Source organism: Pygoscelis adeliae, unplaced genomic scaffold, assembly GCF_000699105.1.
Source record: "Pygoscelis adeliae isolate BGI_AS28 unplaced genomic scaffold, ASM69910v1 Scaffold77, whole genome shotgun sequence".
NCBI lineage: Eukaryota > Metazoa > Chordata > Aves > Sphenisciformes > Spheniscidae > Pygoscelis > Pygoscelis adeliae.
This window is the reverse complement of record NW_008825216.1, coordinates 380,388-396,795: the sequence shown is the minus strand read 5'-3', so window position 1 is coordinate 396,795 and position 16,408 is coordinate 380,388. Positions and strand designations below refer to the sequence as shown.

Here is a 16,408-nt window from a genome sequence, read left to right as displayed (position 1 = left end):
AGGCTGCCCAGGGAAGTGGTTGAGTCACCATCCCTGGAAGTATTTAAAAGACGTGTAGATGAGGCGCTTAGGGACATGGTTTAGTGGGCATGGTGGTGTTGGGTTGACAGTTGGACTCGATGATCTTGGAGGTCTCTTCCAACCTTAATGATTCTATGATTCTATGATTACTTTTAGCACAACTATCCCTTTGGAAACATGCTTTTTTGATTCAGGTGTGTGACTGACACACAAGCACTGTGACTGGACTTTTGATACCTGCTGTTATGGAGGTCCCACTTGCATTATAGTTCTAATAAGAAGCAAACACAGAAAGACAAATATTTGTATTACAGTCCATTATGGCCATGGTAACTTCATATATAAATTGTAATAAGTATGTAAGTTTGATGATGACTTTGTATACAGCGTCTATCAAGTTTTCACCTCCCTAGAACTCCAGACCAAGTTCTCTAAAATTAGCTCACAATTTTTCTGGTTTTTCCTATGGACTCTCTCTCCTGTTAGAAATTAGCTCATCTGGGAAGTACAGCTATAGCTTCCAATTAACAACTATAAGTCATGTTTAATGATTAGGAAGCAAATCCCAAGATCGTTCTCAAGTATAAATTATGTAGCAGCATGTTTCAGATTTCATTCCCAGATGCCTCATAAATTTGGCAGGGAAAAATTATTAAAACCTGCCTTTTCTACTAAAGCATCAGATATTTTCCCCAATTTCTACAGCCTTTTCATTATGTATCTTAAAGAGATGTGTTATGCTACTAAATACTATACGGAACACAAGATAGGGTAAATAATTACAATGTCTGGATTCAGTGTGACACTGAAATAAGTGAATACAGCTTGGAACTGGACTTGCATAGAATAGCCTCAAATTTGGTTATATTCCTTAATATGAATCTATTTTTAAAACGTGATACATCTGACAATAATGCTGCAAATATCCCTGAATATAGTGATCTACAGTCAAGTAGTATTATAGAAACAAATTAGTCATGCACAGCTTAACTGCTAAAACCTGTCTATATCAGCTGATAATGATGTACAACCTATTGGCTTTTAATTAAGTAAATATAGCTTTTCAGTTTTTCTTATTCATTCATCGAACTGGTATTTCAGGCCACAGAATGTTCAATGTCAAATTTTATTGAACTGCTTCCTTCAAAGGAAGGGATTGTTTTAATTCGTAAGAATTAATAAAAGCTTTGTGAGGATTAAGTGTTCTCTTCTGTTGAAGGTTTTAGTAGATAATTATGCAGGCAACATAGAATAAATTTAAATGCTCAGTACATGTCTTCGTTAGCTAATTTCATTTTAACTCATTAAAGAACAGAGATAAATAATATAAGGTTCCAGACTTATTTATTAAACTGAAATGAATGAGCAATAAACCTGATTGTGTCATCCACTAGAAATATACTGATGCAGAAATAATGAATTCTTGATAAACTGCAGAGAAAGGCATAAGCATTTAAGCATAAGTTAAACCCACTATAGACAGTCCCACGTGAAGGACAGAAAACTTGCCATTTGGACCAATTAGTAAAATCAATACATGCTTTATTCAAGGATTTATCTGAAGATCACTGACTACTATCAAAATAGCAGTAGTTCCACTGTTGTTCTGCAGTGGACTTAATCAAAACATGGCAAGGAGTGCAATTAATGGAAAAAAGTGTAACTACGAGTTGTTTCTCTTGTTTGGAGAAAACAAATGAGGTTCAAAGACCATCAGACAAAGGAGGGACATTTGATCAATTAGTTTGATCAAGCTTTAATTATGTTTGCAGCATGGTAAAACTCAGATGGGTTTCAAACTAAGAGATGGGAAGTCTCACTTAGCATGGAACTTAGGATCACTTAAAATTTCAAAGATTTTTAGCATCTTTCCAAAAAAAGAAACCTACGCTGTACCAGTTTCCTGTTTATACCTATTTGTCTTCTCAAACTAGAGTTCAGATTTTTTTCCCTGAGTAGTACCAGACACACAAGGAATTCCAGTAGCTGTGCAAACCAAGGACCTGCTTGGAACAGCAGAAAAAGAGATACAGGGAGATTTTCAAGAAATAGAATACTAATAAATTAAACCATAAAATTAATCCATAAGAGAGAGAGCATCTTGAATCTTGACAGGGATTCTCATGTTCTCACATACTTGCTTGTTTAAGGACAGATCTAGTGCAAAGTTGGGCTTTCACCTTAAGAAAACAGGATTTTATCATATTATTTTTAAAAAAAATTCTTTTAGTGGTCTGTGTCAGAGAAACACATAATATGCAAAATGCGTATGAAAAGGATGTTGAAATTTAATTTTTGAGACATCATATGAAACTAAACTAGAAGCTGTACTAAAGAACATACTACTGCATCTTATATGCAGTTAAGTTATATGCTTAATTCTTTTTGAAAGTTAATTTAATTTCTAATTACTCTTAATTTACAATAGACTATTTTAGGTTTGTAGTGACTGGTTTTCAGAACCAGAAATTATTGTACAGAAATTAGATCCATTGTATTTATTCAAGTGGTGCTTCGGTAGTATTGATGTTAATTAAGGCTGTATTAATGTGATTTTTTTGTACGTGAAGATTCCAGTATTTGCAACACTGTTTCACAAGGAAACCTGTTAAATTTATCTAGTTTGTTGCCCCGATGCTAAATACTCAGAGTCATTATTGCTTTCTCAAATTTTTTCACCCCAGAAGGCAGGAAACTGTTGTTTTATGGATTCCATACAGAAGAATTTAGGTTATTCACTTGAAAAGAAAGGAAAGTCTGACCACACGTCTCTGAAAATGTTGATGGCAAATATAGGTGACATTTAGAAGTTGATTATCTGCCTTTTGACTTACAAGAAGATCCTTGACAGAATGCTTTGGATTAAAGCAGAAAATTTAATTCACACAGAAACAAAAATCAATGTATAAACATTGTACTTATTCAAAAAATTCTTTATCCTTACTACTCCAGCTTATTTTCCTAGTTGCTACCAGAACTGGGTCTTACTAAAAACCATAACATCATTCTCATTTTTCTGTGTCTTCCCATCCTTCCACCATCTCAGCAGTTAGCTATTTCACAATTTCTGACCGCTTCATAATCCTCAGTTTTAACTTGAGCGCTTTCAGTTTGTTGCACCGTTGCAAGAAAACTGGCTTCTTTTTCCCCATCTGTCCCACCCTTATTCAAGTATCAGGCTAAATAACAATGCTAAATAACATGAGTACAAATTCTTCCATAAAGGTTTTAATTTAGCAGGCTAGCTATAAGGTTTATAAATATCTGCCTCAAACAAATGCGAGTATGGATCATAAACAGTATAACCATTTTCTGAAAATAAAACGTTGTACAAGGCTTTGTTTCATTACCAGAAGTGCAATTATCTGAGACTGCCAATTGCTGCTTTGGCTGCATTCCCTGTCTGCTGGAGAGGTAACTCCCTTGTAAGGATGTGCGGTGAAACAGGTGCAAAAGAAGACATGAAAATTGTGTGCGGATACATCACTAGAGAAGCTGGATGGCATGATTCACATTTGTTTCCTGGAGATGTTTAAGAACCTTCTGAAAATATGATGATAAAGCAGACAGAAGTGTTCTCTGGCTAAACAAGCGACTGGCCCAGAAAAGTCTAGGATTTGTAGCACGCGAAGTGTGAAATGAAGGATTGCGCCACCTTAGCCAAGTTAAATTCAGTCTTTTGCCGAGTCTTTGAGGCTGATCTTGAAGGACAGGATGGAAAAGTCATTAAAAACAAAAGCAATGAAAAAGAAAAGAAAAGAAAAGAAAACACAGAACAAAAAACCACAAGTATCTGCTGCATGACCCTAGACATCCAGTAATATTACCTACTGGCTCAGATGCTGAGGGTCATGTTCAGACCACATAAAATACAATTTTAAAATATAAACAAATAAAATGAGATTAATGGAGATAGAATCTCATTAAAAAAACTAAATAGAGAAGCAAGAGGTGTGGGATGTGTGACAAGGTGTAAAAAAATTTAAAGATTACTTTTTTCCTAGTTTGCTACTAGGAAACAATGGCATGAAACCCCCAAATCCAGAAATCATACATATTTCTGAATTTTACATCATCAGTGAACTATCTTAAACCCACACTTGCCCTAAATGTTGCGGCTGTCCTTACCAGACATACCCACCCTGGATAATTTGTCTTACTGTATTAAATCACCAAATATTGGTTTTGTTTTTGGAGAAAATAAAAAGTTTTTTTCAACTTATTATAGCGAAGAATCACACAGATGACTTTCAGGAGAAAAGGATACTTCCCCCATTATCTTCTGAATCTCAACAAGTACCCAACAGGCCTTTTTTATAAGTTACATTAATGTGTAACTCAGGAAGAAAAGTGAATCGTTTGTAGCAGCAAGACATCAGCTGTCCTTGCTCACTACCTAAGAGTTAATTTTACAGCAAGCTGCAGCTACTCTGCTCCTACTGTATTTATACCGGTTTGAGAATGTTTCAGGGCATTTACTGCTTTAGTACCTGTTTGTCCCTTTTTAACACGTGTAAGATGATGGGTTTTAAACAGAGATAATAATTCAGGAAAGCTATGAGTTCTTTTATAAATACTTTAATTAGGAGCATGACATTTCTTTTCAAACAAGAGCAGCTTCTTAGTTTCTTTTGCCTGGAAGGAACTGACTTCCCCTATTTAATTTGATTTGTTACTGCTTTTTGACTAACACCCTAATCCTCTTAAACAATTTTCGCTCAGTTCTGTAGTCTGTTATTGATAGAAGTTTCAAAATTATGAAAATGATATGCTTTCTAGGCAGGTGGAAAGAAAAGGAAGGCTTTTAAGATATGTTTACTCTGCCATCAAAAAAAGAAATGCGTCACTATATGTGAATAATATTAATCTCAGACCTGTGTTAGGTACTGGCTATACCTTAGAAATAATGGCATGGACTTTATCCTAGGTTTGCTGCTCAGGATCTCAAGGGAGTTTATACAGCTCTCCCTGACACACATTTCCATGGTTTTACTGCGATTAGTATCCGAACTAGCAAGATTAAAAGCTGTTCAGGAATGTCTCTGCAGGCTGCTGTACCTACAGTTGAAGCTCAGTCATGCTTTTTCTAGCTGCAAGCTAAGATCTTTCTACACAAAGAACTGGAATGTACGGAAATGACTGAGATCACACTCCACGTTACACTAAAATACACAGCAAAATAAAAAATTAAATACATAGTGAAACTGCAGTTAAATAAATATCGGAATGGAAAGAGATCAGCGAGATATCAAAGTTGTTCTCTTGACGGCCTCTCAAAAGAAAATCGAAGAACAGGTGACTATTTGAAAAAAACTCCTTTCCAAATCCACTTCCTCTGGTTCATCTCCAAGCATCACCTCAGTCTGAAAACCTAGGAAAAAGTTGAGGGCACTAGCCAGCCAGCTGACCAAAAGTAACAGCCACGATGACATTCAAGCATTTGTATGTCTCTCAGACTATGGCATAAATCTTCTAGGGCCCCTGTAACCACCTGCAGGATTGACTTTGACTTGAGACCTATGAAAAAAAGGTGCTTTTTGAGGCAGATGCTCTTTACACATCAAACCTTGGTTCATTTCCTTTATTTTAAACTTATCAGTCACAGTGACATTTCTGATAATCATGCTCTTTTTCTGCAGCTACACTCTCCTGGTTACACTGTCTTACAGCTGTTCTTTTTCATGTCTCCTATTCCTGTAGTGCACTGCTGCACTGTCCTTTTGACTGATGGTTGCTTCCCTCTTCTATCCCTTTCATCACCTTAAAGTATCTCTTTTCGAAATAAAATGCAGATTTAATATTCATAGATTATATTCCATATGTAAAGGTTTTGTACCTGCACTGTAGCCAGGTAGGTAAGAAATAAAGCAACTAGGGACCAGGGCACCTGCAGAAAAATCCTGGAAAATATTTATTTACTCACCTAAACAAAAAAAGCAAATAATGAAATATTTAGTCCTCAAAATTCATTTTCAGTAAAAAAAAAATAAATTGGGGTGGATTTTGAACAATATTGTCACTGCCCCTAGCTTCTGAATTTTTATCAAAAGATGAAAACCTGTAAATAAAAATAATCATTAACCCCAGATTCTTATCCAATCATTAGTTAATTTTCCAAAATTAGCTCTCCAGAGTTGCAGCAACATTTCTGTGAGTTTTTGATGGGCTTTTGGGGGGGCTTGAAAAGCCATTAGAAATTGTATTTAACTCTAGCATCACCCTCCTCTTTTCAGTCTGTCCCTCTTTTATTTTTTATTCTTTTTAATAGAAGCTTCTGGCTTTTACTGTGACAGTAAATTCATAACAACTTTTTCAAAACAAGTATTTCACGAACTAGTGAGAGGAGCTGGTTAGCCAAAGTATCAACCTCCCCATTCTATTCATATCTCCTAAAGTCAGGAGCCTACATTGCTGACTGTAAGCCAGTCCTTTGCCTCTGATCCTCTGATATTTCCTAGGTATGTCTACTGCCAGATTAAAAACATCTGCTGGACCAGGCAGATTTATCCACAGTTCAGCCAAATCTCTTAATCAGATTCAATTTCCTCTTGTCTTGGTCCCTTTAATTCTCTCCTTATTGTTTGCTTATATCTTAACTTGAAACTTCAACAATTAATCTTCTCTTCCAAAGCTGGAAATAGCATCTCATTCCCAGATTCAAAACCCTTAGATCCATTTCTGCAGCTAATATAAAAGCTGTCTGCACCTTCAAAGTTCTCAGGTCCATAGAAACTTTCTGTGTCTATTCTATTTGTAGCTCCCACCAACATCAGATGGCAGATTGTTTTCTGTCCTCCTTCCTTATTTTATGTCTGTGACTAGACAATAATGTCGCAGTCTTCTTGTATCTAATGCCTGTGGTTTGAATCTTTCACTTCAAATTATTTTCTCTACCTGACGTTCTAAATCCTACCTCAAAATCCATTTCTTCTACGGCTCTTTCAATTCCACAGTCATAAATGCAAGCTGACCCTGTCCAAGTTTATAGTTTTTTATTTGAAACTTTTTCATTGTATTCACCTCTTCTACAGGTATCACCAATCTAACTTTACTTCCCCAAAAGAATTAGTTTTAGTTAAGTATCTTTTCCCAGTGTCACAGTGGAAGATATAGTCCATATTCGGTTTCATTGGTAATGATACCAAACTCTAGCTTAACTCCAGGCAAGGGAAACAGATACAATTCTGCAGTAAAGCAAAAAAGTGTGATTGTTGAGTTCTCACAGTTTAATTGGAAGTCTTGTGACATTTGACATTCTTTCTCAAAGTTTTAGCTCTCAAAGCTAGTTGATTATGTAAGACCCTTTTTCATTAATTTTGTTTCAGATGGACCTTGACAAGCAACTCAGACAAACCTTGTTTAGACAGTGTATGACTCCCACAGCTCAAAGCCAACAATATCTAACCTTTATGTACATTAAAAATAGCTTGGAAATATGACCAGAGTGAAGTTGAAAGGCTTAGCGAGCAAAAAAGCAGATTAAAAAAAAAGATTATTTTAAAAGTATTTCTAGCTATGCTGATAATTTTGGGTGTGTGGCTTATACCTTGGGAAACCTTTGAGATAGTAATAGTCAAAGACAGGTATCTTCTGATTCAAGAAATCAGACACAACAGATTTATTCACTGAAAACCCCAAACTGAGTGTTCATACATCTGCAGTCTTCAATAGTAGAATGATATAAAGTATAGATCCTGCAAAAAAAGGAGGCAGGCCCCAAACCCCATCCCTACAGCCCTTTTACTTGTTCCCCATTGGCTACCCCAATGCTCCACAGAGGCTGACATTTATCAGTGGCCCTGCTCACAGGCCGAGCGGCCCCACTGGCACTCACCACCGGCCGGTGCACATCCCAGAATGCTCGCTCCTGGCTGTCAAGAATCTTCCTCTCTATCTTGTCTCTCTTCTTGTCCACTCTGTCAATGTTATAGGATATTTAAAAGAAATGGTGTTAAATGACAGTAATTTTAAATCTATGAAGTGTCCAATCACTTTTCCCTCCCCTTCTCCCTTCAAAAAGCATGCAAAACCAAAACTCCTTGTCTTCAAAGGAACTTACTTTGCTTGTGCTTCAGCTTGCATAAAAATAAACTCCCATTTCCGAGCAAATGCTCGCTGTAGCCTGGCCAAACTCTCCTGAAAATACACCACAATTTTAGTGAGTTAGGTTGTAAGTTATTTACTATTTAATAGCTTTTAGCTTATCTTTTCCTCCTCTCCTCACCTCCCCCGCCCAAGATGTAATACAAGTCATGATATCTGTGCCAGTGTAAATGTACCTTACCTGCTATGAAGTCTTTGCCTGACACCAAACGGGATGGAATACTAGATCTATCTACTTTTGAATGCCCTGACTATTTTAGTTTTGAAACTCTGATGACAAGGGTGGATGCAACCTTCAGCAGAACATGGGATTTCTGAAGCATTTTTATATACTGGGTGCTGGATGAGTAATTTTGTAATAATACAAAGAAACATTCTTGTTTTGAAAGTCCCTAATACTGAAAGATAACAGCAGTACTTTCCATACTGGATGATCCACATGACAATTCTCATCAGTCATCTATACAAATAGTTTGCATTGAACAATGTTGGCTGCCTATCAATTTATTTAAAATACAACAATAAGAAGCTATCAATATTTTGGTAGTGTAGGAATCTTCCAAGAGCTCCACATATATCCTAATTTAAAAAAAGATGCAGACTATAGTTCTTCACTACTCTACAGGAAATGTATATATCCTACAGCCTACTAGTAATGACAGGAAGAAGACTTGTAAAAGTAAAATTTTTTCCTCCAGTGATGCTGGAACAGCTTCACTGTCTGTAACAGAGCTTTTCCGATCTCCCTCCAGCTTAAATGGCAGCAGTATGCAGTCCGTTAACATGGAGAAGGCTGAGGTTCTTACCTTCCTTCAAAAAGACCCCAGTTACCTTCGTGCACTGCTTTTACTGAGACTAAGTGAAAAATTGTCTGTAAAATTCCTAACAAAAAGTGTTGCTTTAACTGTATTTCTATGCGTGGAAAATGTATCTCTATGACATACTTACTGAAAATAAAGACTGCAGAGAGTGAAGAGGAGACTTTCTAGAGATCTTGTCAATACCATTACTGGCTCTCATGGATTGTATACTGGAGGTGAATTTTCTAAGGCATGTAAGAATAAAATTATGCATACCCCACAGGGCAGTACATTGAAAAGCAAGCTTGTGCCAGGAGAAGCAATAAAGTGTGTCAGCATGGTGCTGCGGCTGGAATATTTGGCATGGTGAGAGGCCTGGCTGACTATCCTGCTATCATGTCACAGTAGCACAGCTGGACAGCTTTCAGCGCAGAGCCAGGGCTGTTCATGAATTTTATGTTGACATTTACATGAAAAATTCAGGAACTTTTGGGGGGACAGGGATGGAATTCAAGACATCTCTTTCCTTAGCAAGTGCCATCCTCATCGGCTAATCAAACTCCCTCTTTTTTCCGTCTCTTCCTGGCCCCAATTATCTCACCTTGTCTGGGGCACAACACAACTTTTCAGGGAGTGGGAAGTGCCTCTAGTCTGACTCTCTTTGCCTCTCATCTAAGAGATGGGACAAGGGCTCAAGTGCCAGCATCATTTTAAAGAATGAGATTTCTATTTCTACAGCTACCAAGTGCTTTTGAAAACGTTGCCAGAGATCCTTCATTCAAACCTTATCATGGTATAGAGTACAATTGCTTTCAAATACTCGTGGTATATCTGGGATTTGTGAACAGTTATTTCTGATCCTGGCATGGTGATCTGACCAGAGTAAGATTAGAGATGGACCAAAATCTCAACTTTTGCCCAACTAGCCTTCATAACAGTCTCTCAAGCAGCATTTATGACTACTGAGCACTGTCAGACCCACACGCTGGCAAAAGTGGAAAACTAATAAATTTTCACACAGAATGCCTATAGTTCTCATGCTTAACATTATTTCACATGCTCATTGGGGCCAGCAGAGATATTTACTTTTCCCCAGGTACTTACAGCTTCATAGTCTGCTAGCTCCAGCCTTGCTTTGTTTTGCATTGTCCGCTTGCAGAGGTAAACGGCTGGAACAGAACAAAATAACACAGAATTTGCTACTATCTCACAAACACAGCAGACCAGAAATCTAGAGGATTCATCTCTATTTTACTGCTAGCTTTTTTTTGTTTTGATTTCTCCCTCTATTCTAAAAAGCTTTAAATATGGGATCAATGCTACCAGTATGGTAACTAAAATGATGGGTCAAATACAGAGATTCATTAAATAATTATAAAATCTGCTTTATGCAACAGTCATCATATACAAAATGCATGAGATACTTGAGGTGAGGTTGTTTAATGGCCAGGGAACTAGCACATTAAAGAAAAAAATGGCAAAAGCATTTTTTAAACTGTGTGTGTATAACTCATAATGCACAAGAGTTTTATCAGGAGCTGCTGCTATATTAGTCAAATAGGTTTTTAAGAACATGTACACATGCTTTTAGTTATTTTTACTTTATATTTAGAAATCACAGAATGTCAGCCTAAGAAGATTTTAGCTAAAAATTAATTCCAGATAAAATTCAAGTCTCATACAGATTAGTCTGCTATAACCAATATTTAAAACAAAATAATGTGAGACCAAAAAATGAAAAAAGTGTATCATGTATTAGATATAATGAGAAAAAAATTTTCATTTATTTTCTAGATCCAAAATCCTTCAGCAGAGCTGTTCTGCCTCCACCTCATTCAGACAGAGCAGAATCTTAACTAATAAAATGGCGTACTGACAGCTAAATACTGAAAGGACGCAGGGATGAAAATGAAACTTAAGACTACATAAACAGTACGGTGGTTTGCATCACGTTGCTTGATCCTGAATTCTTTATGCACCCCATTACCCTTGAATGAAGTACATTTCCAAAAGACTGACTTTAGCAACAAATACTTCACATCAACACTGAATATTGTACAGCTTCCCCCACCAGTAAGACAATGAGTGCAGCACAATTCCTTATTGCGCAATATTTACCCACTTCATTACTTCAGAGCACCTTCTCATGTGTGAGATGAGGAATCTTTCGATCAGTGTAGGTAAGAAAACCTTTAACTTATCCGTGGTCTCTACGATCAGCACAAAGAGCCCATATGTACTGGTTGTGGTTAGGAATGTTCCTGCTTCCTGACTGCCAGCTTGTCCACTACAGGAGCAAAGAGGAATAACATAGGAACCTAACTCTTGAAATCACTGGGAAGAAGGAAGCGCTCTTCTTATATATAGCTTTTATTTTTAAGGTAGTCAAACCAGTTATATTTTACAACTCCATGGAAACATTTATTTCTGACAAGTCACCTGCAAATGTATGCAAACCCACTCAAGTGGGTGCTATTTCAGAGGAACTGATGACAAGCACTTGTAGTAACTCCAGCTGCAGTTACAGGTGTTACTTGATGTAAAATGAAGTTACATTTTAATGCAGTTTTTGTCTCCCCCATCCCCCCACCCTGCCTCATTTTCTGTGTGTTATCTGGTCTATTTTCTTCCATACTTTTTCACTTTCCACTCCCATAAGAAGCCATGGTCTCTTTCTCTATTCCCTGCACTCCCATATCTTATTGCAGCCTATCAGTACTTAAAGGGGGCTTATAAAAAAGACAGCTGCAAACTTCTTAGCGGGGCCTGTTGCAACAGGACAAGGAGGAATGGCTTTAAACTCAAGGGGGGTAGATTTAGACTAGATAGAAGGAAGAAATATTTTACGCTGGGGGTGGTGAAACACTGGCACAGGTTGCCCAGAGAGGTGGTAGATGCCCCATCCCTGGAAACATTCAAGGTCAGGTTGGACGGGGCTCTGAGCAACCTGCTCTAGCTGAAGATGTGCCTGCCCACGGCAGGGGGGTTGGACTAGACGACCTTTGGAGGTCCCTTCCAACCCAAACTATTCTATGATTCTATATCTCCTCTGGTTCCAAAGCAATTTCTGTCTACAAAATCTACAAATACAGATACAAATCCATGTCACACACCAAGTATAGCAGACAAACAGTTTCTATAGCCTCAGTTTCCATGAATTTTAATATTAGTATACACTTACACTAATGTATTGGCATGCATGCTGAAATGTCACAAAAAGATGAGGGGATGAATTCTGGACCCTTTGTATCCAGGTTGCAGCCACAATCAGTACAGTGGTATGAGAATACTGAGGAGAGAGGTGGTCTTTGTCAGTTAGGTCCTTTTACAGTGAAGCATTTTCCTCTCTTTTCCTTCAAAATCGGTTATTTTATTGAACAAGAAAAAAATAATCCCTGAACCCCTTGAAAATATTAGCAATAAAATACATATTTAATAGAAATGCGTAGACAGTCCTGAGAATTCCAGGGGTCAAATTTTGTCTAGTCTGACCAGTCTAATACCACCTGAACAGAGACAAAACAAACTCCCTGTTCTCTGCACTTGATTAAGCCCTTGTAAACCACATTCCGTAGTCCCTGTAAAGGCACCTTTAGTTAGCTTAGCACTTCCTTGAGTCCCATTGTGGGTATTTTTTGGCATTAGCATCTCCTGCTACCTCCAACAAAAATCGTTGCTGCAGAGATGGCTGACTCTTCATTTTTCTGTCATGATAGGTTTTAACAAAAAAGCATCTTCTGATCACAGATTTCTCAACACTGGCAAAACAACCACCAGGTCACCAGGAGCAGGAGAGAGGAATTAGCTTGCCACACTATTAATCTAATAGTGCGTCTGAGAAAACTCTTGTCTTCACTGTGTGACTGTACTGCAGTATTTTCCCTGCAGGGTTCTTTTAATGACCCTTTTTGCTCCAACTCCATAGCAAATAGTCCATACAAGACTGTTTGTTTTTTATTATGAGCATATATTAGACTCAAAAAATCACGTTCATCCCTCAGAGCTTTTTTCTCTGGAATATCCAGATCCCCTCCCCTTCAGGTGCCTAAAGGTTATAATACATGTGGCTTGGATCCTTTATGTCAGGAATGTTTCTACGTGCCAGTGTGGATAAGGCAGAATATGCCCAAGAAAGATTTAGTTCTTTGGGAAATAAAACATATCCACTAATGTAGAAGAAAACAGTCCTGAAGGACATTCCTACTCTTTGACTCAATTTACTGCCATTTCTATGTGCTAACAATTACATCCTTATTATAGAAGTGCATGTTTGAGGATCTATTTAAGAGCTACTTGTAGTCATACAAGAAGCTGGCGGAGCTCAGGAATTTGAGTTCACCACTTCACACTCTCGTTATCATATTCTTTGGCTTGTCTGTAACAAAATTCACTAGCACGTTGGAAAGCAAGAATAATGTGAAAATCACTCTTGTTTTCAGCCAGAACATTTGAAGACACAGAGAAATAAGGTTTTGTTCTTCTGACTTTTAGAGCAATGAAATCTGAAATACAGATACTCCCATCTTTTGCACACACCAAGACACGTGTGAAGTAACTGCATGTATCCAGTAGCCTGACCTTGAGTATCTGTGGAGGATGTCAGAGAGTTTCTTTCTCCAAGCAGAGTCATGAGCCCTCAGCATTTCAGAGAGTGACAGTGTCTGCTTTTCTAATCCCATGGTTTATATGAGTTGTCAGTGTTTTTACAGCTTCATACAGAAGTACAATCTGCAGGAAGGGTCTCGAACTAAAAGCTCTTCTATTTCTCTATATAGTTCTCTATTTATCTACCCCCCAAAGGTCCTGGTCAGGGCCCTCAGTACACCGAGGAGAGGTAATTGCCCTGAGCAGTCCATCCAGGGTCTCCACTGAGGCCCCCTGTGCTCAGGAGCTGTGCTTAAGCCCAGCTACTTCCCCTGGCCCCTGCTTGAGCTACGTCGTAGATATGCCTCTAACCAGCCCTGTAACTTACCAATGCTGCCCTGGCTTCCTGGCTTGACCTTGGACCTTCCTGTTCACTTGAGACTTTGTCAGTGAGGACATTGTTCCTGCCTGCGCTGTTGCCACCCTCAGTTCTTGCTTACCTTCCCTTGCAGAGCTGCCCGCTCTTGCCGCTCCCTGACAAGGGTGCTGAAAAATGCTTAACATATGGATGAATGATATGCAAGGAACAGGGTCTGATTAATACCCTCAATTTGCTAAATATGGACTGCCACATACACTCTTATTTTTAGAGCCACTGTATTCTGATGGATTTTGCAATCAACATAATTGCCTCCACTAAAGTGATTTATATGTTAGATGCTATAGCTTGTGCTTTAGAAGTGATTGATTATCATGAGAAAACAGATTTGCCAATAATTTTAAAGGCAATATTAATACACAACATTTCATAACGAAACATGGTCAGTGATGTTTATAAATGGGCATTTGAACCATGAACTAGTACTAAAATACACTTTGGTAGCTGTGCAGTAAATACAGACTACTCACTCTTGAAAATTCTGTTCAGTCATTCACAAAACGTGGGCAATGTGAGAGCTTAAAGTGAGATTGCAAAGTGTTCTAGTGAGAGTTGCATGAAGAGGGTGTCTGGGTTTTCCCTCTTGCAAGTTTTTAAACTGTTAATCCCAAAATAACCCATTTTCATGGTTAGTTACCTTTGTTTCCTATTCTTGACCGTTCACGTGTACTTGAAAGCTCCTAAGAAACCTCTATAGATTTTTTTTCTTTAAATAAGATCGCAGTGATAATGACAGGTTTCATTCTAGAATCTAGAAACTGGACTGAGTCCACATTATATTACACACACTTACTGAAAAAAAACAGAGCTTTCACCTAAAAGTTAAACCAGGGAATTTAAGCTTGTTGCTAAACAGGGGCTAAATCTTCCCTGTCACCACAGCAGAGAAAAAGCCTCAGCTAAATTCAATGGAAGTACAACTGGGCTTCTGAAGACCACAGATAATGCCACCTACACATCCACCACCACGTACACAAACTTAAACTCTTTACATAATTGTCCCAGTGCCAGTGGTGTTACAGCTTGATTCAGCCCCAGATGGTGGGTGTAACTTTCAGTGAACACTCATTATCTCCACTGAGGCCAGATTAAATTTATACTCTCTCTGAGTCAAAATTCTGGTTTCGGAGTCAGTGTGTACATGCCTAGTCAGTATTTAAAGAGCAAAGAAAATAGAAAGTACTGCAAGGTCTAAGGGTTTCAAAGTGTCCTGTGGGCAGACAGAGGTTCTCCCTCCATATGTGAGTGCCTGCGTCAGATGGAGAATTATGGGACAATCGGCACAGAACATGACTGCAGGATGGAGGAAATGCAATCAACTATCTTATTTAAACATCTGGACTTCTAGGACTGTTTATACCATCTTTAGGTCACCTCTGATTTACTCAATAAAAAAAATAATTTTTGCTCTTTGCAACAGCTATTGAGTTTCACTTAGTCTTAAAAAAAAAGATGACAACTTTTAGGTGGACAAACGGGTCACCGATCAGCCTTGTGTATCTATAAAAGAACTACACTCTTTAGTAAATGCTCATAACATTAAGTTAGAAGGAAGGCCATGATAGCTTATGTGCACTGAATTGCCAAATGGTCAAAAACATAACTTCTGAAACACTCCTCCTTTTCTCTACTTTTTACTCTTTGATCACACTATTTCTGTAACATTTAAGGAATGCAATCTGATTATAGATTTAGGTGGGTAGAGGACTCTCTTACATAAACCAAGGGCAAGAAAGAAACCAAATTTCAAACTACCAGAGAGCTCAAGAATTAGAAAAAGGCAAATTCACCTTCAACACACAAAAGTCCCCAGATGACGTTGGCCTGGGAAAGTCCTTCAGGGTGACAAAAAGAGATATGGAAGAGAGGTCACCCAAGCTACATAAACTATGGGATCAGATAAAGAATATCCTGTTGTCAAATCTAATTTAAAATTGCATCCATTGAATTATTTCATACTTCTTGATGTTATCATAATGCTTTCAATGTGCATTCAAGAATTTAACACCCTGCTTTGACACCAAAAAAATATGCTTTCTACCTCCTCATGAGGCTTTCAGATTTAAGGGGGACTCAAATGCACTTGCTAAAAAGCTTCTAAGAGGAGGTGCAACAAATCCAAATACACTGATTTTGCACAGAAATCACTTAGGGCATGTGCAATCCAAGGCAAGGCTGAGGATGTCAGAAGATGGAGAGTATTTTCTTCTGAACTGTAAAAATCAGCTACAGGGACAGCATCAGAAGGTGGCCATTACTTGACAAAGCAGGCAATTACTCAGTGCCCACCTGGCAAAGGGCTATCAGTGGCAAGACAGTGCATGACTACAGAAAAAAGCATTTGTTGTCACTGCTCCCTTCATGGCCTGAAAGCTCTAATTTCCATATTGATAATGAAACAGACAAACTTATTTAGTTTACTCAACAGTAATTTGAAAGCAATGCTGAAAAATATGAATTA

General features: G+C 37.9%; 1 protein-coding gene across 4 annotated transcripts in view; it reads right to left on the bottom strand.

Annotated features, from left to right (window-relative positions):
- RGS7 (regulator of G-protein signaling 7) overlaps window positions 1-16,408 on the bottom strand; it is a 264,344-nt gene that overhangs the window by 54,352 nt on the left and 193,584 nt on the right. For all 4 annotated transcript variants that reach the window (XM_009329150.1, XM_009329151.1, XM_009329152.1 and 1 more), the window contains 3 exons: window positions 10,029-10,093; window positions 8,081-8,157; window positions 7,856-7,937 (listed from right to left, as the gene is read on the bottom strand). In XM_009329150.1, coding sequence (XP_009327425.1) covers window positions 7,856-7,937; window positions 8,081-8,157; window positions 10,029-10,093 — 224 coding nt within the window. The remainder of the gene's footprint in view (window positions 1-7,855; window positions 7,938-8,080; window positions 8,158-10,028; window positions 10,094-16,408) is intronic.